Here is a 27,529-nt window from a genome sequence, read left to right on the forward strand (position 1 = left end):
AGAAATAGGAACAAAGTACAAAGTAACCATACACAAAAACAATGACAAATAAATAAGAACATATGAAAATCCCAGTTGCTGGGTTACATGGATTCTGTATTCATCTCTGCCAAAAAGCTCCAATGACCTTGTAAAAGCTACTTACTAACTACAAAATTTAAAAGCTTGAAAATAGGGACACTCAAATTAAGCATGCATGAAAATTATTCTGAATTTTAAAAATATTTATAACAATATAGTCCCCATTTAAAAAAATGGGTGATCTTAGAAACTTATTTGATCCCAACCATTGAGAGAAAGACAGACCTCCCATAAAAAGCAGGCCAGAGTGAAGCAAGGCAATCTCTAGCCTCAGCAAACAGATTGCGAAATGACCACAATCAAGCTGAACAGACCATTTTAAAAAGTATAATTAAGTACTTCTTGTTGACCTTTATAAAGGTCAAAATCTTGAGTCCTTGCTATCCAAATTCATGGCACTTAACCTTCTCTAAATATTATGCTCTTTAAAACTTCACCTCCTTTCATTCCTATGATAGTTCCTCGAAGACCAACAGGAACAGAGAAGTCCTCCCTCACATTCACAACACGATCAAATAAAAGGTACTCTGCATCTTTGTCTGGGACTATACCATGTTGTTGCTCCAGGGGCTGTGTAGGGAAATAAAAACTTAGAAAGAAAAAAAGATCTTGAAAGTACTCACGTGTTTAAAATTCAGTTTAACTGATAAAAGGAAAAGCAGATTCAGCACATTTTATTTATGAATGTATCGAAGTTCCAGATCTCCAAAAGTCTAATCAGACTCCAATTTAGTCCTAGGCTCACGTGCTCACAAACATCTGAACTTTGTCATTGTCTAGTTTCTAAAACATCCACCATCTTATTAATCTACTGTATGTATAGTAATCTTGCAAAATGTGTATGGGCCTCTTTCCATTAATCTCTCAGTTTCAGTAGGTTGCTACCCGAGAATCAGAGTTCTTTAACTCCCCACGAAAAGAAAACAATAAAACTTCAAATCAATTACATGTTACAGAGCTCTTCTGTTTGGTGGCACTGTGTAGACTGGATTAAACCCATCTCTAAAGATCCTAACACAGAATTGGATGAAATGGTACCAAATCTCTCAACTTATCTACAGCAAGCCAAACTCTGAATGAGGAGGAAAAATGACTTTGGGGATACAAAAATAAAGGTGAAGAGGGAAAGAGTGGATGAAGAGGGGCTTACAGTATTCTGCTTTCTGTTTCTATTTCCTGTTATACAGCTGTTCTTTCTAAGAGAACAGAATACAATTCAAAGGCCACTGCAGTACTCACAAAGCAGCACAAGCATAGAACAGAACCTCTAAATTTTGAGTTCTTAATTCCACTCAGGGTCTTTCCAAATTTGGGATGACTGAGGTTAGCTGGAATGAGATATTAGTGAGTTTGGTTGTACCATCCTTGCTTAATAGCACTAGACTTCATAATGGGTTGTCAATAAGATCCTCTGAAATGTTAACTGTTTATCATTCCACAGATCTTACCTAACCCGCTAAATGTTTCCAGTGCTTCACTTTTTTTGTACAATTCTGTTTCTCTTAATTTAGGAGAAACACCAAGCTACAAATTTGCACTTACGCTAGTTTACAATGCAACCTGGAAAATGGGAAATTTGCTGTGGAAAATGCAACTTAGGGTAAATTATCAGGCAGAGTGCAAGAAAATAATGTTTATATTTATACCTGGCTTCAGACAGATATTCACAAAGTACACTGCAGATGCTGTGGTCAAATCAAGACGTACAAACAAGCTGGATGAACTCAGCAGGTCGGGCAGCATCCATTGAAAGAAGCAGTCAATGTTTTGGGTTGAGACCCTTTATCAGGACTAAAGGAGGAGGGGGCAGAGGCCCTATAAAGGTGGGGGGAGGGTGGAAAACCAGTCAGAGGAAAGATCAAGGGGTGGGGGAGGGGAAGCAAGGGGAATCTAAGGGGAAAGCACTATTGATAGTAGTAGAAAACAGAGTCATGAGAGGTGATAGGCAGCTAGAAGAGGAGACAGAGTGATGGTGAGATGGGGGAAGGGAGAGGGAGGTAATTACCGGAAGTTGCAGAATTTGATGTTCATACCAAGGGGCTGGAGACTACCCAGACGGTATATGAGATCTTGTTCCTCCAACCGAAGTTTGGCCTCATCATGGCAGTAGAGGAGGCCATGTATGGACATATCCGAATGGGAATGTGAAGGAGAGTTGAAGTGAGTGGCAACCGGGAGATCCTGTCTGTTGTGGCGGACGGAACGTAGGTGTTCAACGAAGCGATCCCCCAATCTGTGTCAGGTCTCGCCCATGTAGAGGAGGCCACACCTTGAGCACCGGATGCAATAGATTACCCCAACAGACTCAAAAGTGAAGTGTTGCCTCACCTGGAAGGGCTGTTTGGGGCCTTGAATGGTAGTAAGAGAGAAGGTGTAGGGACAGATGTAGCACTTACACTTGCAGGGATAAGTGCCAGGTGGGAGATCTGTGGGGAGGGACGTGTGGACCAGGCAGTCACGGAGGGAACGATCCCTGCGAAAAGCAGAGAGGGGTAGAGAGGGAAAGATGTCCTTAGTGGTGGGGTCCTGTTGAAGGTGGCGGAAGTTGCGGAGGATAATATGCTAGATCTGGAGGCTGGTGGGGTGATAGATGAGGACAAGGGGAATACGGTCCCTGTTGTGGTGACGGGAGGATGGGGTGAGGGCCAAAGTGCAGGAAATGGAGGAGATGCGGGTGAGGGCATCACTGATGACGGCAGAAGGGAAACCACGATTCTTAAAGAAAGAGGACATTTGGGATGTCCTGGAATAGAAAGCGGATGAGATGCGGCAGAGACGGAGGAACTGGGAATAGAGAATAGAAGTTTTGCATTTGGCAGGGTGGGAAGAGGTATAATCAAGGTAGTTATGGGAGTCAGTGGGTTTATAGAAGATGTCGGTGGACAGTCTATCTCCAGAGATGGAGACTGAGAGATCGAGAAAGGGGAGAGAAGTGTCCGAGATGGAGCAAGTGAATTTGAGGGCTGGGTGAAAGTTAGAGGCAAAGTCGATGAAATTGACGAGCTCAGCATGTGTGCAGGAAGCAGCACCAATGTAGTCGTCAATGTATCGAAGGAAAAGTTGGGGAGCAGTACCAGTATAGACTTGGAACATAGACTGTTCCACATAACCCATGAAGAGGCAGGCATAGCTAGGGCCCATGCGAGTGCCCATAGCTACACCCTTGGTCTGAAGAAAGGGGGAAGAGCCAAAAGAGAAGTTATTAAGTGTGAGTACCAGTTCCGCCAACCGGAGGAGTGTGGTGGTGTTGGGGAACTGGTGAGGTCTATTGTCCAGAAAGTAGCGGAGGGCTTTGAGGCCTTCTTGATGGGGAACTGAAGTGTGTAAGGATTGGACATCCATGGTGAAAATGAAGTGGTCGGGACCAGGGAACTGGAAGTTATTGAAGAGGTGGAGGGCATGGGATGTATCCCGGATGTAGGTAGGGAGGGACTGAACTATGGGTGACAAAATGGAGTCGAGGTAGGCAGATACAAGTTCGGTGGGACAGGAGCAGGCCAAAACTATAGGCCTACCAGGACAGTCAGGCTTATGGATCTTGGGGAGGAGATAAAAGCGAGCAGTGCGGGGTGTGGGAATTAAGAGTTTTTTGGCTGAGGATGGAAGGCCTCCGGAGTTGATAAGGGCAGTGATGGTACGGGAGACAAAGGTTTGATGTTTTTTGGTGGGGTCCTGTTCCAGGGGTAAGTAAGAGGAGGTGTCAGAGAGCTGCCGTTTGGCCTCAGTGAGGTAGAGGTCCATCTGCCAGACTACTACGGCACCACCTTTGTCTGCGGGTTTGATGGTGGGGTTAGGATTAGTGCGGAGAGAGTGGAGGGCAGTGTGTTCAGAGGGAGTGAGGTTGGAGCAGGAGAGAGGAGTGGTGAAGTTGAGATGGTTGATGTCTCGGCAACAGTTGGAGATGAAAAGATCAAGTGCAGGTAGAAGGCCCAGTGGGGTGTCCAGGAGGAAGAGGAGGATTGAAGACGGGAGAATGGGTCATCAATAGGGGGAGGGGAATCCTTGTTAAAGTAGTAGGCTCGGAGACGTAAGCGACGGAAGAAGAGTTCAGCGTCATGCCGGGCACGGAACTCACTGAGGTGTGGACGGAGGGGGACAAAAGTGAGGCCCTTGCTGAGCACAGAATGCTCTGCCTCAGAGAGGGGAAGGTCAGAGGGGATGGTGAAGACATGGTAAGGGATGGGGCTGGGGTCAGAGGAGGGTAAAGACTGGGAGGTCTCAGGAAGGAGAGGAGGGTTGGGATGTTCAGGGAGAGCGGGTTGAGGGGAGGATGAGGGATCAGAGGAATGGAGGGGAGAAGAGAGGTGGAGGGAGGGTTGGGAGTCGCGGGGAGGATAGGGGGTAGTAGAGGAATAAGACGAGCGGTAGGACCCAGACAGATATTCTATCTTTCAGATGACTAGCAAAATTTTAGTGAATGAGGGGGTTTCCTTTGTTCTGTACAAGTGCTACAGATATTCATGCAAATTAAGCACATTATTTATTACAGCAGACAAAAAAAAACCACTCCCCAATTAGCAAAGTAAGCAAATAGCAGTCGAATCTGGATTTTGATTTCAAGACCCTAAACTCTCCAGTGGTACCATTGTGAAGCTGGTGCTAAATTTCATATTGAACGGAAAATATTACATTGAAAATATCTCATTGAACTTACCCTGTACAACAGATGTGGTTTCACAGTCACTCTTACTTTCTTGTTACTTCTTCTTTGCTAAGAGGAATAATGACACTGATGTTAAACCTAACACTTTCAGCAAATGTTTCAATTAAAATATTATAACTATGAACAATGCTTTATCTTCAAAACTTACAGGTGTTAAATGAAATCAAATAATCAAAAAGAAATTGAAATATTGTCTTTTGTTGCAAAATTGGAAGAGGTGGTTGAATATTCATTTTATATAGGATTTTAGAGAATAATTACATTTAAAAGTTGCAGCAATGAGCACACCAATGAAGAGACAGCAAAAAAGTTTTCCCCAGGAAGTAACCTGCAACAAGCCTGTGAATGCACCAGAGTCACTTGCGATATTTACTTTGTGGTCTATGCACCAAAGCACTTGCCTTGAGAGCATCAGAAGCAGACTGAAGGTAATAGGCTTCCTGCCTCCACTCTGACTAGTGATTAGCAGAAGAATCTTCATTTGTCGGAGTATCTGTTCTTACCTATTCAGTCTCATTTACCAGTCATTAATCCTCTTCCCCTTACTGCACCACTTCCAGTGTTCCTTTGGTCTCCACGTTTTCAGATTCTGCTCTAGCTCCATCAACAAGTTTACAGATGATACCACTGCATCTCAAATAACTGAGTCGGATTACAGGAAGGAGAAAGCAAACTTGAGCAACATGGTGTCATGACAACAACCTTCCCCTCAATGTCAACAAAAGAATTGTTCATTGATTTCAGAATGTGCATATGCTTCTGTCTACATCAACAGGCTTGACAGGTTCTAGTACCTAGATCTGAACATCACCGATGGACTGTCTAGTCAAACCACGTTGATGTCACCAACACCTCTACTTCTTCAGGAAGCTAAAGAAATTCAGCATGTCCCCCTTACTCTAACCAATTTTTGTTGATGCAGCACAGAAAGCATTCTGTCTGAATGCATAATGGCTCAGTATGGCAACTGCTCTGCATGTGACCACAAAAAAACCACTGAGTTGAGGACACAGCTCAGCACATCACAGGAACCAGCCTGCCCTGATGAATGCTATCTACAATTCCCACTGCCTCAGCAAAGCTGCCAGTATAACCAAAAACCCGAGCCACCATGGACATTCTCTCTTCCTCACTCACTCACACATCAGGCAGAAAATACAAAAGCTATAGCACCAGGCTGAAGGTCAGCTTCTATCCCACTTGTTAACAGACTCCTGAAATGACCTCTTGTACAATAAGATGGATTCTTCTCTCAGTCTTCTCTTGAATCCCAAATTAAGTAATTCATCAATTCTAATAATCTCATTCTCATATCCCTCACTGGTTTCCATCTTTAGCTCTTCCACATTTAGCCTTTTCAGCACCCCAACTGCATCTCTTCTGTTAAACATACCTCAATGACTTATGTTGCTGAATGTCAGGATTTCTGAGGTCAACATGGTGAAATGCATTATTATGTACCACAGCAAGAACTGGGACATGCTATTCAAGATGAAAAATAACTTTGTACATGAAAAATACATATTCCATAAAATCTGATGGCATTACAGTAAAAAAAAACAAGGAATTAATGCAGTCAAAGTTATTGCACCTGACAGAAGGGGTGGGAATGGAAACAAGAGGAAGTCTGAATACTGATCGGATTTTCCCCAATGTCAATGAATGTGCCTCAAGAATACTGAAACGGTGCAAGACTCATCCATTGGCAGGAGGTAAAAAATCAAAATTATTCAAGTTTCCTTCTTGATAATATTTATTTACACTGTAGAATGCACATGCGCAAAAATATGATGTGAACACAACTTAATAGCCTAACAATATACAGGCATTAAAGAACTGCTATTTAAGATTTATTGTAGAGTTACAGGCAACCACTGACAATATAGAATTTGAATCAAACAGAATCACTATGAGAAAACTTGATTAAATATGAAAAGAAAGATGGAATTAAGGAATTACAAACTAACAGGTATAGTTTTAAAAAGTACAAACTAAAAGGTAGATTTTTCAAAGGTATATCTGAAAACTAAAACAGGAAATACCTTGCAGCTTTCTACCTCCTGCTCAATCTTTTCAATGATCGCTGCATCCAATAAGTTCAAGTCACAAGATGCTCTTGACAAACTACTGACAGGATGCGTCTTCAACCAGCCTCCAATTTCCTGGACCTTTTCAGGACTGTTAAAATTTTAAACAGTATTTTTAACACAGCAGCTTAATTAGTATTATGTACAATGCAAAAGCATAATTCAATACATTCTTAACTGACTAATTTAGGAATATATAGTTCACTAAAGATTCCTGCTGGGTTAACATGATTTTAGGTAGACATACAATGAGCATTATATTCAATGAGAGGTGGGAAACTTTTTGTTTACATAAAGGCAGCCTGAAAATCCCCTCCAACAAACTATAGTAAAGAGAGTTTCAATGTATAAGCAAAGGTTTTGAGGTAGAAAATAATGGTACAAGTAAATGATGTTGCAAGAATAGATTTCTGATGCTAGAACAATTACAAATTTCAAATAAATGATTAATTCTTCAAAACCCAAGGTTTTTGGGAATAAGAGACAATAGAATTCAGTAACAGAAGTAGTATGATTGACAGAACAGGCTTGAGGGCCAAATAACCAGTTCTGATTAGTATACAGCCATCAATTAATCTATTCAAGTCCTTAGAAAATCATAGGTGAACCAAAACTAAATGCTAGTGCAACAACAAATAAATTAATCTCACCCACTGACATCTTCTCCAGACCAAATATCATCCTCATAGTACAGATCTTCGTGGCTGTTTTTAGCAATGTGGCATATCAGTTCAGGGAATCTAAAAATGAAAATATACATTTACATCTGGTTTAAATAATATTATCTGCCATCAGTTTAATTTATTCAAAATAATAAGCAGAAAATAAAGTAAAATAAATAACATCATAGAAATAATTGGAAACTTTTCTTTCTGAAGTTTTGGACTTGACCATTCAGTTAAGAATTATCTATTGCAAATTTATTGCTCAACATTCAGTCCTGATTTGTTCAGAATAATCAACTCCATTTGAAGTCTCATCAGAATCTGAGCATCAATAACTGGCTACAGTAGAACTTTCTAAATGTAAAGGATATACTTGTTTAATTAACAAGTGACAAAATATCTACTTTCATTTTTTTTGTTCCTTTAACATTTCAATGAGAACTGGTAAATAAAAATATCAATTTGTTCACAACAGAGTTTTACAAACTGGAATGAGATCATGACCAGAAAATCCCTTTGCGTGAATTTGGTTAAGGGAAAAATAATGACAGGATACTAGAAACCTCCGTGCTCTTCTTCTAGTGCCACCATGGGATTTTTCTATTCACAATTTCCCTGAGTGTAAGGTTCATGCATGGTAGGATTCAGTTGGCCCATACAGACAATTTGTTAACTTAATCCTACCCATGTATTTTCAAAAACCTGTCATGGTGGTACAAGTCTATGCTTTGAATCAAATACTCTAGTGTGTGGAGCACTCCAGAACTGAATCAACCTTCAACTTCATATAACAATCTTGAAAAGGACAATTGCACATGGCTGGAAGAGATCAGGAACTTAAGATACCATTTTTAATAGCAAAAATATTTTGCTCTAGATAAGTGGAATTATGCACGCAATGAAATAATATATTACCTCTCTAGATATTCACTCAGAATCTGTTCAACAGCAGAAGAATACAACCACTCATTCCCAACTTTCTTCGTGTAACCTGGCACTTCTTCATTCTTCTTATTAAACTTTAGATTCAGCCCCACATTCATTTTCTGTTCTCCAAGTGGGCTGCCAAAATGAATTTGAAGACAATAAATTAGTCTTTTTTTAAAAAAAGAACAATTTCTTCTGATAGTCTCTTAAAATTCAATTTGCAATTGGCATTTATAAATCCAGGTAGATTTCTTTCAACTACAATTCTTGATACAGAGAAACAAAATACTGCTTTATATTTTTCCAGTATCAATGGCTTTATGCTAATTATGACAGCAGCACTTACCACTAACCATTTATAAAAATGATAACAAATTCAGCATTTCTGCTCATGCACAGTAAAATACAGAAAACTCTTGCCCTTTCTGATTTGGCTATGCTACTGGCAGTCTTCCACACTGCATTTAAGGACAAATGAACAAGAATTTCAGCTGCTTTTAAACTACTCTCATTGAGAACCATCTCCTTCAACCCCTTCCCCCTCTAAAAAATCTTACATCGTCACCTGAGGCAAAACAGATACATTGGATGAAGGAAGTACCTTAGTAAAGAATTCAGTGCCGTGAAACTAATTTTATGCTGATTCTAATTCCTTTACATTCAAAAGTTAAGGTTTTGGAAATAAAAAACATTAATAATTTCATATAGTTCGGACCGTTATCAAGTGTGCTTCAGATTAAATATTTTCTGCTCATCCAGTTGGTGCAAGCACTAATGAAGCCTTTGACCTGATTGCTCCCATGTTGATGGAGCTTGGATGAGCACATTAAAGCATTAATTATGTTGATCTGCAGTTCAAAGCCAAGGCCTTGGAGATCTGGTAATTTTCTTAAGTTGGCAAATTCAGATTCAGATTTATTTATCACACATACATTGAAACATACAGTGAAATGCATAGTTTGCACTCACACCAACACACTCAAGGATGTGCTGGGTTCAGCCTGCATTGTACCTAATCAATTCTTTTCCATGAAACTCGTGGCATACTTGGTGTTTAGAAATGTAATTCTTCAATCAGTTTTTTTTGGGCAAAATAGGTACTTTAGATTACTTTCCCCATGAGGCAAAATTATTTTTTTTTTCTGCAGTGAATTGAGACATCTTCGTTGCAACAGAAAAGCACTCAAACAGAAGTAAATAAAGGGATGCTTACTTTTCCTTTGATCCTCTCCCAATAAACAAACTGCCTGTTAACCTTGACACAAGATACCCAGTAATTCCAAGGCGACTGGCCAGGATGTAGCCAGGGTTATATTTCGTAGAGTATTTCTGAAACAATTACATAAAATCAATAACTGCCTAAAATGTTCACTTCTAAATATTCATTTCCATTATGTGGGTGCTTAATCATTTAATCATTTCCATTGAAGCTCCCTCACCTGCTGAGTTCCTCCAGCACTTTGTGTGTGTTGCTCTGGATTTCCAGTATCTGCAAAGTCTCGTGTTCAATTCTATTGTCAACTCCTCAGAAAATAAAACTGGGTTCAGCTGCATACTGCTTAGATCTATTTTTGTGATTGGAAGCCTTTGAGTGGTGAGCTACCACAGAGATTGATTGATTTATATTTGCATTTACACAGTTGTTCCTGTTATAGTTACTATTCAATAGATTTGTAGAGTATGACCACAGGAAAAATAATCTCAAGGTTGTATGTGGTGAGATATATGTAATCTAATAAAATTTACTTTGAACTAGGGGCTTATCATATTAGGAGAAGCCTAACTGCCAATGGGGTATTTTATACATAGATTGTAAGAGATTATCTCACTCTACAAGACTGTCCATACCTTTCTCTACCTTGGTAAAGCAGTCAGCATAATCAAAGATCTACACACACCAGATATTTTCTCTTCTCCCCTCTTCCATCATGCAGAAGATACAACACAGCATGAAAGCATGTACCACCAGGCTCAATAACATCTGCTATCCTACTGTAAGAAGACTACTGAACAGTTCCCCAAGTATGGTAAAATGGGATTGACCTCACATTCCACTTCATTATGGCCTTGCACTTCGTCTGTCTGTACTGCAGTCTATTCTTTTTTTCTGCACTGTCCTATTATTTTCCCCTTGTACTACATCAGTGCTCTGATGTGATGAAGAACTTGCAGAACAAAAATCTGATAATAAAGTCACTTAACAATTTCACTACCATTGTGATATAATGAAGGGGGTTATCACGGCAATACTGGATGGAACACTTTACAATACTCAAGATAGTCAAACAAACACTAAGTACTCACATGCTGGTTTTGTATAATGCCATCTAAATGAGGCTCACAAGGAACACTGAAAACCACACGGATTCTTCCATCTGTGATAACATCTGAAGAGTCTTGAACCTATTAAAATAAACCATTTCAGTTTCATTCAGCAATTTTATGTACAAGCATAATGTATTTTACTGGATTCCAAAGCAGAAGTGCAGAAAGCAGGTATAACAGGCAAAAAAGACAAAACTTGCAGTTTCACACCCCAGGAATTATCAGTCACATTCAACAATGTCCTTATGTATCGTCACTGTTAAACATAGGAGAAGGGTGAAGCAAACAGCCATGTGAAAGATGATCAGTTAAATTTGCCTTGGCAGTTTTGGTAGAAGATAATGGATTGGCCAACTTGCCAGGAAAACTTCCTCACGCTTTTTTGAGTAATGAAGAAGATTTTTTATGTCCTGTTACATTCAAGTCTGAAATTTAACAGCTTGTTGAGGGAAAAATGCACAACAATGTTGCAGCCTCTCAGAAATGCAATTAAATGTAAGTCCTGGGAATGTACAGATCTTTAACATTAGACTTTAATAATGGCTTTAACTGTAGATGTTCAATTAGCTAAGAGTTCTACAGCTTAAATAAAATGGGGCTGAATACTATTTTTTAAAATATAAAACAGAGTTCAAAACCAAAATGTCATTTGAATTTGTTGGTAACATCCACATCTCACAGTTACTGTGGAAGTGCTGTACTGTCAGAGATGTCATTCTTCAGATTAAATACTCAGCCAATTGTTGATGCTGTTTAAACACTTTTTTCTTGCTTTCCATCAGATTATGAATACAATTCATGGGGCTTAACTGAGACCTGAGTTACAGTGCTATAATACTGCCAACGAACATTAAATCCACTTACAATTTTTACTCCATTTAAGCAAATTTTAGTGTAGCTCAAAGTAAATGTTATTATCCTGTGCATTTAGCATATACAACAGGTTGAACTAACATAATTTTTAAAAATTTCTAATAAAATTAATGCATAGTATTTTATTATGAGTGAATGTTGTTCAACAATTTTCACTTTAACCATTCTGGATTGGGTGCATAGAGTCCAGTCTAATTTATGCACAATTTCTGTAGATTATTTTCAAATAGGTTGTATCACAGCAGATTATCACCCTTTTCCTACTTACCAGGTATACCAATATCGTTACCAGATAACGATCAGAAGCACCAATGAAATGTCTGCTCTTCCCAATACTCCTTTTCTGCAACCCTACACCATTACTGTAGGTAAGATGAAGGTCTACCAATTGACTACGAGATTGCACTGATTTCTGTGGTGATTATTTACATTGTTGACCCAATGAGATACTAAGGTTACAAACTACATATATTCTAATGAAAGCACTCAAAAGAATTAGTGATACATCTCATTTCTCATACATGATCAAACTTCAATCACTCTCATCTAAGACACAAAATGTTAGATCTCCTGTATCAAAGTTAACCAACCTCTCCCATGCAGCCATAGTAGGGAGTTCCCAACATGAAAATGTTAATTCCAGGTGGAAATAGTTCATCCAATGTGCGAAAGCGAGACAAACTGGAATCAAATGATTTTAGGTCCTGAAAAAGAAGCATCGTGGTTGGATTTAACTTCCATCAGATGGTTTACACAAAACATCTCTGTAGAAAGTTTCTTTGCTATACTGGGGGAGTTTAGAACCAGATGGCACAGCCTCAGAAAAGAGGGACAAACATTTAGAACAGAGATGAGGGATTTCTTTACCCAGAAGGTAGTGAATCTGTGGAATTCATGGCCTCCACATACTGCTGCGGAGGTTGATAGCTTTTGGATTAGTCAGGACATCAAAGGTTACAGGAAGAAGGTAGGAGAAAGTGGTTCAGGGGGATAATAAATCAGACAAAGCAACACACACAGAATGCTGGAGGGACTCAGCAGGTCAGGCAGCAACTATGGAAAGGAGTAGATAGTTTGGGGCTGAGACCTTTCTTCAGGACATGATCAGCTATGATGGAATGGTAGAACAGACTCGATGGCGTAATTGTGCTCTTATGTCTTATGATCTTTATTTTCAGCTCTTACCCTAACAGTGGTTTGATGCGCAAATGGAAGTATTTGCTTTGACCATTCCTTCTCTAAGGTAACTTCACCATTACGACCAAATACATATCGACGACCTGCGAGAAGCTGTGCATATACAAGCACTGAAGTTTCATTGATAAGGATTCCTTTCCTTTTGTGGTAACTGAAAAGACATTTTTAAAAATATAAGGAAATCACCAATTCAAATATCTTCAAAATTAGGAGATAAAATTAGCTTGTTTGTGAATCTATGTGAAAACAAAAGCATAATAATCAGCCATGCTGTTGTTGAAAGATCAATAAAACAAAATACTCATGACACCCTGATAAATAATTTCATACTGAGTCTTCAAAGAAAGAGCATTAATTATCTTTCCACTCAGTGTATGCAACGAGCCGCCAGCGCAAATGGTGGATGCAAGTTTGATTTCAGCATTTAAAAGAAATTTAGATAGGTACTAGTCTACAAAGTACCCAGGATTATCTTTAGGGAGCAGTGTCTCAGAAAGACAGCGTCCATTATTAAGGACCTCCAGCACCCAGGGCATGCCGTTTTCTCACTGTTACCATCAGGTAGGAGGTACAGAAGCCTGAAGGTACACACTCAGCGATTCAGGAACAGCTTCTGCCATCTGATCCCTAAATGGAGATTGAATCTTTGGATACTACCTCACTTTTTTAAAATATACAATATTTCTGCTTTTGCACTTTTTAAAAATCTATTCAATATACACATTTTATTTATTTAATTTTTTTCTCTGCTGGATTATGTATTGCATTGAACTGCTGCTGTTAAGTTAACAAATTTCACATCACATGCCAGTGATAATAAACCTGATTCTGATACATGGATGGGAGGGGTATGGAGGGCTATGGTCCAGGTGCAAGTCAATGGGACTAGGCTGATTAATGGTTTGGCAAAGACCTGACGGGCTGAAGGGCCTGTTTCTGTGCTGCAGTGTTCTGTGACTCTATATGCTTTTTATTAGTTTTCCAAACAAAGTTTTAAATAAACTATTCATCATCTATTAATTCCATTATAAACTGATATGCAAAACACATTTATCAATAATGAAATACTGTACTGCACATCACTTCTCTTAGTCTTTCTGATAACTGAAGTAAATTCTGCTTACTACACTACAGAAAATATTTCTGTAGTATATATTAGGTACCAAAATAGAGTAGTTAAGTTAAAAGTATCCAGAAGACTGGACTAATAATTCAAAGTTCAAATTCCGCCTTTAAATTTGGTTAAAACTGAGAATATAAAATGAGTATTGATGATGACAACCCTTGAAATTTTTGACATTGTCATAAAAAGCCCATTTGGATTACTAAAAATTCCTTGACATCAATTCTTCCCCATCAGATCTTCGGGTCTCTGTGTAACTCCTGGCCCATGGCAATAGAATCAACTCTCAACTACCATCCGAAACAGCCCAGCAAATCAATTACAGATGGACAATGAATTTTGCCTTTGCAGACAACAATGTTATTCCATTAGTTTTTTGTATTTCTAATAAGCCATCCATATTAACAATTATTTGTCTGTGTGTGGTGATGTTGGGGATGAAAAGGGTTGAAGATGGTGGCGGATGGTAGCAACTCGGTTATAAGCTTCTCAGGGGAAGCAAAGTAAATATTTTGCCCTTGTTTTAGAAGTGATATTTTTGCTGGGAAACCTTGTACAGTCTCAACCTCCCAATGTACAATAGCAACAGCTCATTTTGGAAAGGACGTGCTAAAACTAGAGAGGGTTCAAAGGAAGTTCACAAAAAGGATTCTAGGATTGAATGGCTTGTCATATGGAGAGAGTTTGATAGCTCTGGACTCTGGGCTTCGTTGTGAAGAATCTTCGAGAGGGGGCATGAGCCGATGTTCGACTCCATTTCGCCATTTAAGTGCCCATTAATCGCTGATTTAAGCATCGAGGAAGACTGAGACATCAAGGTGAATGCAGAAGGTGGACGAGAGTTTCAGCACCCATTTACCTGCCTTTCAATTGCTGCTGGAGTACGAGTTTGTATGCAGCCTATTGCTGTGTGGCTCACTGTGGCAGGTGGGTAGGCCTCTCGTCCTCGTATAGTGTCCCTTCCTTTCGATGGATATTGTGATATTGGAGGATGGCATCATGGTTTTTTGTTTATGGATTGGACTATTGCATTTATGAACTGTGGACTTTTTCCAGACTTACAGGTTTTATATTGTATTGTTCTTTTTAAATCACCCATTCCTTTTCCGTTTTGTTGTGTAAGTGGAATGTGTTCAGGGGCTGATGTTCTGTTAGTGCTGTTAGTTTTTTGAACAAGGGAGGGGTTGCTTTTTGGGAGTCAATGCTCCTGTTCCGTCTTGTGCAGGGGGAGAGTGGTTTGGGGGGGGGGGGGGGTTTGATGATTGGGATGCCATTCTTTTTTGTACAAGGGGGCTGATGATTCTTGCTGAACAACTTTCATGTTCTTTCTTTGTTTCGTGGCTATTGGAGAAATACAAATTTCAGAGTTGTATATGGATACATGCTTTGCTGATAAATGAACCTCTGAACCTTTATTCACTGGAGTTCAGAAGAATAAGCGGCGACCTTATTGAAACCAATCAAATATTGAAAGACCTCCATAGAGCAGATGAGGTGACGATGTTTCTTCTGGTGGTAAATTCTTAAGACCAGAGCCCTCAGAATAGAGGGGCATCTTTTTAGAATGGAGATGAGGAGGAATTTCTTTATCGATAGAGTGGTGAATCAGAGGAATTCTTTGCCACAGACAGCTGTGAAGGCCAAATCTTTATGTATATTTCAGGCACAGGTTGATAGATTTTTAACTGGTTAGAGCACTAAGGGATATGGGGAGAAGGCAGGAGATTGGAGCTGAGACAAAAATTGGATCAGCCATGATGAAATGGCAGACTCAATGGGTCAAATGGCTTAATTCTGCTCCTATAACTTACTATCTCATAACATTTGTTTGTCATTCATAGAGGGGTGTATTTTACTGTTTATGAAAAAATTCATCATTCACAAAAGTTAGAAAAATCTGGAAATGTATAGAAACTTCACACAGTTTATCAACAGCTGCAGTACTAGCCAGCTCCTGGTGATGGAGACAAAAGACCATGAGAATGTTGTGTCTTCTTGGAGATCTTGTTACTATGAAATTAGTACCGTATGTCTTGCTTCCACTCAAGTTTTATATGATTTGAAATAGTTAATGAGTATAAGGCAAGAACAGCAGACCCTTCCAGAAATAAGGCTGACTAGACAGATGGGTAGGTAGTTTGTGAAGTAATGTGCTCTTTTTATCACTTCTATAGGATTACGCAATGGGCTCCTGGTGCGTGGTCTTGAGATTTCTTACAACACCCAAATACTTCTCTTCTACTTTGAGCAATCATGGGACAGAGGCTTCGAGGACATAGTGGTGATACTGCACTTCTTCAATAAAGCTCAGAGCACATCTTCAATCTTTCTTTGCATCAGCTTGGCCAGCTCTACATGAAATGTTCAGAACGCTTATTACAGGAACAGGAACCTGGTGTCTACCCCAGTTCAACATAGATGCCCGAAGACAATGATGGGCTCATTTCTAAGGAAGCTGGCCTGAAGCGAACACCGACATTGTTTTAATTATCATTCTAGTGAATTTGGAGTATTTTTCAAAGTATTGGTGGTATTTTTCCAGTATCTCAAGGTGCCTGCTACAGATAGCCCAGAACTCAGCTGCAAAGATCAATCTTGCCTCGTAGTACACTCATCTCATGCCAGTTTTGCGATCTCAGTCTTCATGCATACTTTTCCTCAATTGACAAAAGGCACAATGTAGGCTTGGGTGAATTTCATTACTGAAGTCTGCATTCACTGTTCAGTGGCTCCTGAGATGTAATTCCTGCTTGCCAAGGTTTTGTTGCAAACCTTTAATATGAGAGATCAGGTTGGTAGAGGACACTGGAAAAAGCTCATCTTCTTGTATGCTTTGGTGAATGAACCAATGGTGCCTGGAGCTGAGCAATCATGCATAAACACAAGGGTCATCTACTTAGAGCAGGTCAACTACTTAGGTTTGGTTGATCTTGGTTCCAGAGTATAGCTGGTTATCAACACCAATAGCATCAACAGTTTAAGTTACAAGACGCGTCCGAACATGTGGCTGAGGAAGGGAATTTCAGATTTGTAGCTGAAGGCATGCTTGCTAGTGACTGACTAAATTTGGGGGTGGAGAGAATAGAGCAGTAGGGTAAGCAGGCATTGTTGAGTTGCATCAGTGTTGACTATCAGCAAGATGGAGATGTTATTTCTGATCTGCACTGACTGTGGTCAGTGAAAGAAGTCAAGGTGAGGAAGTCAAGTACCTAGTTGCAGAAGAAGATATAGAGGCCAGGGTTTGGAGCCTGTTGATCAGAACTGAGGGTATGATAGTGTTGAACACTGAGCTGTAATAGATAAACAGCAGCTTTACATAAGTACAGCTGTTGTCCAGACGATCCAAGGCAGAGTGAAAAGCCAGTGACCGTACGTCCATTGCAGACTTACTGTGATGACAGGCAAATTACAGTGGGTCCAGAACTTTGCATAGACATGAGTTGATTCTAGTCATGACTAACCTCTCAAAGTACTTCATCAGTATAGATGTGAGTGTCATTGAGGCAGCTCATTCTGCTCATCTTCGGCACTGGTATGACTGTCACCCTTCTTTAAGCAGGTGGGGACCTCCTACTACAGCAGTGAGAGTTTGAAGATGCCTTTGAACACTTCTGCCAGTTGTTTGGCATAGGCTTTCAGAGCCCTACCAGCTACACCATCAAGACCAGATGCTTTGCGAGGGTTCACCCTCTTGAAAGATGTTCTGACGTTGACCTCCAAGACAGAGATCACAGGGTCACATAGGGACTTGCACAGATTTACCGGTAGTTTTATTCTCTCTTTCAAAGCAAGCATAAAAGGCATTGAGCTTATCTTGGAGTGAAGCATCACTGCCATTCATGCTAGGTTTCACTATGTAGGAAGTAATGGCTTGCAAATGCCACCAGAGCTAATATGTATCTGATTATATCTCTAACTTCAATCAGAATTGCTTATTTGCTCTAAGATAGCCATCTGTAGGTTGCACCTGAATGTCCAATATAGGTCTGGATCACCAGTCTTGAATGCCACAGATTTAGCCCTCAGCAGACTACGAATCTCAAGGTTCATCTACAACTTTTGATTTCAGCATGTACAGTATGGTCGGCTGAAGCAATGCTGATATGTAAATGAGAGTATACAAGCTGTAGCATTATAGATTACTTCCAATGTTCATATCTAGAAGTAACATGAGAATCAATAGGTATTTCAGCAGATGAGTTTGAGCAGGCAAGGCAAGGGCAGATATTATGGATATGGAAATAGGCCGTCTTTATTGTACATGGATATGTCCAGAAATTTAAAGATACTAAAAGATCAAAAGAGTGGGAGATCTGTGACAGGACAATATACATGTTCTGAATAATGATCCTAGGTGAGCCAGATAGATAATCAATAGGTCAACAGATGGCCTCAGTGGGGCAAGAAGTCACTCAAGGTTAACAACTCTCTGATACATAAGAACGGAACAAAGTGTTACCCATCCAATGGGTAACAGTGGAGAGGCACTGTAGAAGAATGGTGTAGATCAATCACACTAAAGTCTGCAGACATTTGAAAATGACTTGGAAGAATGGTCACTTTGATTGGAGGTAATTCAGTATTCTGTCACAGATAGAAACTCAGTGAGGTTGAACCTAGGAAGCTACAACACACTTAAGGACTTAGGCATTAGAGATGGGACAGTGGCTTTAAAAAGATAAAAGGGCCAGGGCTTTATTTTAAATAAAACCAATGATATCAAATTGGAAGAGGGGGAGAGAGAACTTCTAAGTGCTTTCAGCATCATTAAACCACTAAATGTGGTCTCAGCCTATTATGGATCAAATAGTTTTGTAACTTATCCTGGCCATGTAATGTGTCTTCAATGATTGTAAATTCCCATATTTCAGAAATTTTCAGTACTATTTGACTAAACAACCTAGGAAATGATGAAATAAAATGACACGAGGAAAACATCAATTAAGAGAAAAGGTGAAATTGTACTGCATCTGTGTACATTTTGATTTATTTTGCAAATCACGTTTTACAATATTAATATGAAATAAGCAGTTTGCATTGCATGTACTTACAATTCTGTTATATTATTCACTTCTCTTGTCCACGTGTTTTGTTCTGCATCACCAAGGTAAACTACTTTAATAGGTGGTGGAGTTTTCCCTGTATAAAGCTTCTGCACTCCTGAAGGTTCGTCTAAGTAATATCTATCAATCATTGTCAGAAAAGCAGGCATGTCACTAATCAATTCACATTCAATTAAGTAAGATCAGAAGAAAACAATTTAAATTTGTTCTCCATATTCTAAGGGACAGTAATAATAACCTAACACATAGAAATCAGTGTAGAAAAAGGTCAGCTTTGAAAGAACAAGCCACATACCAATATGGATAACAGTCAGATAATGGGGACAGATCAGTTCTCAAACTTATGAAGAAATTTAGATGTCAGATGAAGGTTTTACGATAACTTTACTTCAGTCATCCAAGTTGCAAACATCCACACACAGTGAGGTATGAATGTGATGTGTGATTCCCAAAGATCTCTGGATGCCCAGAGAACACTTATCCCTGTTCTGAAGTACCATTGTAATACTAAGAAGTTAGCATCTCATAGGCCGCTTGTGACCCTGGCTATTTTTTTAAAGGTCATAGCAGCTATGAGCTTGAGAAAAAGAGTATAAATGCACAAATGCTTTCCCATAAGATAAGCTGAGCGGGTGACAATAGCCTTGGTGTGAGAAATATATTGTGCCTTGTGTTTCTTATGGCACCTGCAAGATAAGCAATTAGAGGGAGTGACTATTTACAAGGGCAGCAGACTTTGGGTGATGGGCTTGTGCACGTCTGTATCCAGACATAGTAGCAATTAAAACTGTTATACGAACAATTTATGACTGATAACATTAACAATACTCATCTGTCGAGAAACTAAGGGGGGTGAACACACATGTATCTGTGTACGTGACTGCATGATATAAAAAGAACTGTATTTGCTTCAGGAGGCAGAGATCCTCGAAGCAGCCTCCGAGAGAGAGCGCTTAGGAGGATTCTCTCGAGTAACTTGCTAATAAAGAGTTAAAGTTACTTTCACTGTAGTACATGGTGTCTTTGCATCGGGTAGATTGAAAGAAGTTTATAACACCATTACCAAGCAAAAATTCACTGGTGAGTAGATAATGATGATTACAGCAATGACACAAAGTGCTTGTCAAATGTGCTGCTGCTACAAAGTAGCATCTACAAGTACAAATTAGTTTCACTTAAAACCATAGTAGGGAGTTTTGGTTGATTTTACTGTTATCAAATTGGCCCTGAAAACATTTATAGATAATAATCAGTATCAGCTTGCAATCTTGAAATATATGGATATCAAATTTCATTTCAATGTTGCATATTCAAAGTATAAAATTGCTTTGAATTATCTTCCTATTAAAAAACAATGAAATTAGATCATGTGGTTAGCCCTACAAATATTCTGAAAATCAGAACGTTTCAAATAATTTTCTTTATTGTAATCACAAAAGGCATAGAGAGATGCAAAACAGAGATCCCAGTCCAACTCTTAAATTTTCTGAAATTCCACAACCCAATGTGAATACTCTGCGAATTCTTCTTGAATAAGTGTGAGAAAATATGCACATACAGAACCCTGCCATTGATTTTTAAAATTGCTCAGCCTGCAAGTTTAATGCTATATCCCAAGCCCAGAGCTAACTTTTGCAAACATTTGAACTAATCTCATCTGCATTGTTGTGTAACAAAGTGGTCATATGTAAACAAGTGTGAATCCTAAAAAATGAAGCAGAAAATTCTGGAAACATTTAGCAGGTCAGGCAGCAAAGGTGGAGAGAGAAATAGAGGTAAAACTCAGGTCAATGATCTCTCATCAGCACACAGAAACAACAACACAATTTTGCTTTTCACAAATACTGCCTGGTTTGCTGAATGTATTAACATAACATAAACAGCTCACTGGAAGTAGATTTCCACGAGGAAGAATACAGTATATAAAAGGGAATATAATTCTGCAAACACCAAATCAAAACCCAAACTACAACACTAAGAGCACTGTCTCACACTATTGCTCAGACTTCAACTCAAAACATTTGTTTTTAATTTGGTGCTTACTTTGTTTCTTGATCTGACACTGCAACAACTCGAGCTTCCTCAAGATGGGGCCAATTCAAAAAGATAGACCTTCCCAGCTCCTGATTAGCAACGTCATCCACATTCTGAAAGGGAAACAGGCGACTTCTATATTAATCTTAAATATATGGATTATAAATATTGGGTTTCCTCTTTTCAACACGTCAAAATGCAAATTTTCAATAAAGAGAGCATTCCAAGCATAATGAAAAGAAATGTTTACTGAAATTGGGCACAAACACATTTAAAAATGCCCCTCATTTTTGGATTCTGAAAAATAATTTAATGTTGCAAAAGCTAGCTTTGGTGTAAACCCAATGAATGATCTGGACTTCAAATTTAATCAAAGCACTGAGCAATTTTTTTCTGGAAATGATGTGATTCATTCATAGAACTGGATAGGAAAACGACTTTTAAAACCATTCAATATTAATGTCTCTATGAACCCTCTCTTAAAAAGGTAAAATAAAATCAATCTTTGAAATTTCATTTGTTACAATTCAAGCAATCTATTACATACTTCTTCCTCCTTGTTAGGCAATAGCTCCAAGAGCATATTCTCTCCACGGCTTGACTGTTGAAAAACTTGAACCCCACTTTTCTTCAAGTAGAACTGCAAAAATATAAATATTGACATTTTCCATTTATACAAGAAATACAAAGTGTAAAAGAAAGGATTATTTCCAATTATTGTAAAATGACTTGCTACTTCTATTTGAATATCTTTAGCCTTTTGAATACCTTGTTGTAGTTGTAATTTATAATCAGAAGATGATTATAAAGAAGATGGAAGTTTTCCAACTTCATCATTCATTCTCAAGACACGCATAAAGTTTAAATGTCATGATTTCATTTTGAGAGGCAGTTGTGAAAGTGCCCTCATGATGATAGATCATTCCACCTTCAGCCATATTAAAAGAAATATGCATAACATCAGAAGAATGAGTTTATAAGAATGATGGCAAAGACTCAATTATGGGCAATGGAACAACTATCTCTTTGAACAAATTTTTTTTTCGATTTTTCCAAGCCCCCAATAATGTAGTAAATTCCTAATCTCAATACATAAAAATAACTGCCACAAGTTCTGCAATAACAGTAATTTATCATGGGCAAATCTTACCTTATGCTTAATATGCTTCAGAGTTGGAAACCCACAGAAGTACAGCAGACTGTTGTTAGTGATAGTGTTTAACGTAAAATGAAGAGGTACTATCCATGCATCAATGGGAATCTCCTCCTGTCTTTAATTTAAACAAGTGGTAAATTAACACAAACAAAGTTGTTAATGCTTAATGCTTTAGAAAACAATTTGATATTGACAAAATCTCATTACCTTACATGACACTGTTTCACATCTGGAAATTTTTCTGCCCATGGTGATAGATACTTAAATTCAATTTCTTTATCATACCAATATTTAACGCATCCACTATGGCGATTGCGCTGTATCTCTTCATTTGAAAGGAGCTCATTACAAGGTTCCATTGCTGCCAATAATAGTTTCTGAAAAGATGGAAAAATATTCAGTTTTGGTAATACATTCACAATTGATGAAGCAATTTAAAAAGATGGCAACCTGAGAAGGCTGAAATATCCATTATAAGCTCCAAAGAGTGGGGGCAACTTCCAGCTGATTTCTTCATTATGCTAGTGATGCTGGCTTCAGAACTGATTTTAAAATAGTTATTTCCATATTTAGTACAGCTGGACTTCAATGCAAGTAATTACATTATATTGTGATGAGTACACAATAAAGAATCTATCTTAATGCTTTTGAGATTCTGAAAGCAATTATTCTCCTGAGCATATGATTTTGTCTTACTTAATCAAAGAATCTGGGTATTTCCAGCTAGGTGATAGTTCAGTCAGTTACATTTTCAAATGAACAGAAATATTACAGAATGATAGAATTCATGTTTATACCTTAAATCAAGAACGTGATTTGATGGAGGGACATTGACTTGAAACATTAATACTGTTTTTTCTTTCGTAGATTCTGCCTGACCTAGCAAGCATCTCTTGCATTTTCAACTTTTTTTAAATTTCTGGTTTTTTGCTTTTATTTTCTTATTCAATTATATAACGATGGGTCTGAAACAGTGGTAAGAATGGAAAGGGTAGCAAAATCCTCTCCATAAAAACACAAGTAGTTGACACAGTAGAATAAATGGTCTTTTAATCTCGCTCCACCTTTCAATAAGATCAAGAATGATCTGATCTTGATTTCAATTGTAGTACTGGCAAGTTCCCCACAATCGCCAACTCCTCTGTAGGCTAAAAAATTATAGATTCAGTCTTTACAACTCTTCAGGATTTTAGTATTCCAAAGACAGACAACATTTGGAGATGAAATTCATCTACCTTCAATGAGAACTACCCTCAATCTGAAATTATTCTCTTTTGTTCTGGATTCCTCCACAAAGAGAAACATTGTGCCAGTATCTGCCTTGTTGAGTAATCTAGAAACTTACTTGCTTTAATAAAATACCACTCCTTTTAAACTCCAACCATATAGCCCAATCTTTCCTTGTCAGCATATTGCTTTATGCAAGAAATCAACTTGATGAACTTTATCTGAACAGTCTTTGATGCAAGTTCATCAATCTTTAAAGGACACCAAATCTGCTGAGAAAAGTTGCAACAAGATTTCTCTACTTTTATACTATGTGTCACTTTTACTGCCTTCATGGTTACTTGCACCTACATACGAATTTACTATAATTCATGTATGAAGACAACTTTGAACCCTCTGCCCAACAATATTCTGTAATTTCTCATCATTAAAACAGCACTTTTTGTTTTAGGGTTGTTCACCAAGCCTGGAGGTTAGGTCGCAAATGTTTCATCACGAATCCAGATGACATTATTAGTGCACAATTGATCGTTGTTTCCACCTTGTTGTTCACTTGTTGTTCTGATTGGATGGCTGTCGGGCTGGCCACTAGTCTCTGTTGGCCCATATCAATGGTTATCTGTCATTGTGAGATTGGTTCCTCAGGTATTCGCTCCCACTTTGGCCCCGATCCCGCAGATACATAGGTTCGTAAATTAGGTCCAGCTCCATATGCTTGTTAACAGAATCTTCTGTTGAAAATCAAGTTCTAAGTATTCTCTTAATTTTGGTTTTGTGCATCTGCCAGGATTTATGTAGTTTCCCAGACAAACTTGTGTCCTTCTGTATCTTCATGTACTGAGATGAGTGACAGAGTACCATGTCTTCTTGCAGCTCGTTGATGTTTACCTAGTGTCATGGATAGTTTTCTCCACAGAACTACGTGACTAGCAGCCAGCACGACAGGCAACCAATCAGAACAATGAGTTGAACCAATATAAACACAAGCACTCTGTAGAATCAACACTCAATTATGCACTGATGATAACACCTCAACTGGCAAAGAAACATTTGCAGCTTAACCTTCAGGCTCAGCGAACAACCTTACAAGCAAGCAGCCAAACTGAGCTACCAATCTTCTTTCATTTCAATAGTTTTTTTATTATTCATTCCAAATTGCAGTACCCCCCATTTCCCCCACTCTACCCTTCCTCCCAAACATTCATTCCTGAACAGACTGTGTTATTTTCATAACTTGCTTAGTCATTTCTGTACCATTTCTTCAGCTGGTTCTACACAGTACTGTGCAAAAGTCTCATGCACCCTAGATTTTTTTAATATGGTTTCAGATGGTATGACCTTCAGAAAGTCCTGATGTCAACATCATTGAGGCTGTCTGGGATTACCTGCCTGGAGAGACAGAAACAAACGAGACAGCCAAACTCTGCAGAAGAACTGTGGCAAGTTCTCCAAGGTGACTGGAACAACCTATCAGCCGATTTTCTTATAAAATTGCACAACAATGTACCTAAGAGAATTGATGCACCTTTAAAGGCAAAACCAAACATTGATTTGTTTTCACAAACAAGAGAAAGTCTGCAGATGCTGGAAATCTGAGCAACACACACAAAATGCTAGAGGAACTCAGCAGACCAGGCAGCATCTATTAAAAGAATACAGTCGGTGAAGGGTTTCAGCCGAAAAGTCGTCTGCACTTTTTTCCATAGATGCTGTCTGGCCTGCTGAGTTCCTCCAGCATTTTGTGTGTATTGCATTGATTTGATTTTGTTTACTGTTTACTATTTTTTATAGTATTCGCTATAATTCTACATTCGAATATTAAAAACTTGTTTTGATATTCAGAAACTTTAATTATTTTGAAAGCATCTTTGCTTTGCAGAATTTTTTAAAACAGGTACTTAAGACTTTTGCTCAGTACTGTACCTCCCTTATCCCTTCCATCAACACTGATTGAGATTTTACCAATTTACAGGCTTCCTAACCATCATGAAGGGTACTTTGCCAAGTAACAAGCAAATGATCCTCACTGATACTAATCTATCTTTTCCAATAAAAACCTTTTCTTTTACATGCCTCCACCTTTTCACTACATCTGGTGAAACACCATCTGGTATTTTAGTTCCTCTCAGGTCATTGAAACTTTTGGTTACTGTGTTTCTTTTGCTTTGCCATCAGTGTAAAGCATGTAATTTCTTTTGCCTTATGTTATTTCCTCCCATAATCCTTCTATCATGCCCAGGACTTTAAGAAATGTAATTATTCATTCATTTGAATCAACATTTTCTGCTAAAATGCCCCACCACAGTATCCATTCGGTCAATCCTTTTCTCTAATTTCCTTACATCTGATTTCAGTAGTTATTATGTATTCCAATTTAAAGGTATTATACAAATTCAAGTTTTCACTGGCAAAGAAGAACTTAAAAAAAAACAAAAATGTGGGAATGCTTGGGTTTGGATAATGGAATGACCCATAAATAAGCATCCATCAATTTTCATGAAAAACTATCCACCGCCACCCCTCAACAGTAGTTCACTAAAGTTAGAACAAGAAAAAAAAGACATCTTATCATGCAGATAAATGTTAAAGTAATAACTTCAGGCTGCTTACTAACATTAAAACAAAATCAGTATTTTAAAATCAAGACTATTATAGTAGAAATCAACAGATACTCCTCAAGAAAGGTCTCACCCGGAAAAGTCAACTGTTCATTCATTTCTATTGATGTTGCCTGACCTGCTGAATTCCTCCAGCATTTTATGTGTTACTTCTTTAAAGACTAGTCATATTCATGCATTAAAAAGTGATGATTGGATCATTTTAACTATTTAAAGTCTTCAAACACAAAGTGGTAACATGCAAAAAACATTCACCTCATCAATAAATGGAATCAACACAACAGCTTCCCACTCCTGTTGCTTGCCATTAAGATCAGTTTTGAAATCTGGAGGATAATACTCTATGATTGGAGATTCTTCATCGGTCATTAAAAACTGAGGAAATAAAAACAACAATTAATTATCTTAAGCTTTACAATCATCATGAAAGATGTCTTTTTTCACTAAACAATATTTAATCTATTGTGCTTGATGGAAATACTATTTTGCTGTAAGCATCATAAAGAAATCAAAAAACTCAACATTTTTTGCAGGCATTGAACATGGAAATTGGAGGAAGAGAAAGGTTAATAGGAGAAATGGATATGTGAAACTGAGTGAGACTGAGTAAGAGATTAATGGAAACTGGGGACAGTGCACAGAAACAACTGAACTTAGAACATAGAATAGTACAGCACATTACAGGCCCTTTGGCCCACAATGTTGTGCTGACCCTCAAACCCTGTCTCCCATATAACCGCCCACCTTAAATTCCTCCATATACCTGTCTAGTAGTCTCTTAATCTTCACTAGTGTATCTGCCTCCACCACTGACTCAGGCAGTGCATTCCACGCACCAACCACTCTCTGAGTGAAAAACCTTCCTCTAATATCCCCCTTGAACTTCCCTCCCCTTACCTTAAAGCCATGTCCTCTTGTACTGAGCAGTGGTGCCTTGGGGAAGAGGTGCTGGCTGTCCACTCTGTCTATTCCTCTTAATATCTTGTATACCTCTATCATGTCTCCTCTCATCCTCCTTCTCTCCAAAGAGTAAAGCCCTAGCTCCCTTAATCTCTGATCATAATCCATACTCTCTAAACCAGGCAGCATCCTAAATCTCCTCTGTACCCTTTCCAATGCCTCCACGTCCTTCCTATAGTGAGGCGACCAGAACTGGACACAATACTCCAAGTGTGGCCTAACCAGAGTTTTATAGAGCTGCATCATTAGCTCGCGACTCTTAAACTCTATCCCTCGACTTATGAAAGCTAACACCACATAAGCTTTCTTAACTCCTCCACACTACCAAGTATCCTGCCATTTACTTTGTACTCTGCCTTGGAGTTTGTCCTTCCAAAGTGTACCACCTCACACTTCTCTGGGTTGAACTCCTTCTGCCACTTCTCAGCCCACTTCTGCATCCTATCAATGTCTCTCTGCAATCTTCGACAATCCTCTACACTATCTACATCACCACCAACCTTTGAGTCGTCTGCAAACTTGCCAACCCA

General features: G+C 38.6%; 1 protein-coding gene across 5 annotated transcripts in view; it reads right to left on the reverse strand.

The window, feature by feature from the left end:
- xrn1 (5'-3' exoribonuclease 1) overlaps nucleotides 1-27,529 on the reverse strand; it is a 136,102-nt gene that overhangs the window by 41,816 nt on the left and 66,757 nt on the right. For 4 of the 5 annotated variants that reach the window (XM_073041507.1, XM_073041505.1, XM_073041508.1 and 1 more), the window contains exons 15-29: nucleotides 26,295-26,414; nucleotides 22,402-22,571; nucleotides 22,189-22,309; nucleotides 21,586-21,678; nucleotides 21,048-21,151; nucleotides 18,993-19,124; nucleotides 12,807-12,969; nucleotides 12,212-12,325; nucleotides 10,728-10,826; nucleotides 9,637-9,752; nucleotides 8,412-8,558; nucleotides 7,482-7,571; nucleotides 6,787-6,922; nucleotides 4,736-4,792; nucleotides 519-651 (exon numbers count right to left, since the gene is read on the reverse strand). In XM_073041507.1, coding sequence (XP_072897608.1) covers nucleotides 519-651; nucleotides 4,736-4,792; nucleotides 6,787-6,922; nucleotides 7,482-7,571; nucleotides 8,412-8,558; nucleotides 9,637-9,752; nucleotides 10,728-10,826; nucleotides 12,212-12,325; nucleotides 12,807-12,969; nucleotides 18,993-19,124; nucleotides 21,048-21,151; nucleotides 21,586-21,678; nucleotides 22,189-22,309; nucleotides 22,402-22,571; nucleotides 26,295-26,414 — 1,795 coding nt within the window. Of the gene's footprint in view, nucleotides 1-518; nucleotides 671-4,735; nucleotides 4,793-6,786; nucleotides 6,923-7,481; nucleotides 7,572-8,411; nucleotides 8,559-9,636; nucleotides 9,753-10,727; nucleotides 10,827-12,211; nucleotides 12,326-12,806; nucleotides 12,970-18,992; nucleotides 19,125-21,047; nucleotides 21,152-21,585; nucleotides 21,679-22,188; nucleotides 22,310-22,401; nucleotides 22,572-26,294; nucleotides 26,415-27,529 lie in introns of all 5 variants that reach the window. The other variant, XR_012098411.1, reaches the window with a different exon arrangement.

The sequence above is a fragment of the Hemitrygon akajei genome, chromosome 3, assembly GCF_048418815.1.
Source record: "Hemitrygon akajei chromosome 3, sHemAka1.3, whole genome shotgun sequence".
NCBI classification, from domain to species: domain Eukaryota; kingdom Metazoa; phylum Chordata; class Chondrichthyes; order Myliobatiformes; family Dasyatidae; genus Hemitrygon; species Hemitrygon akajei.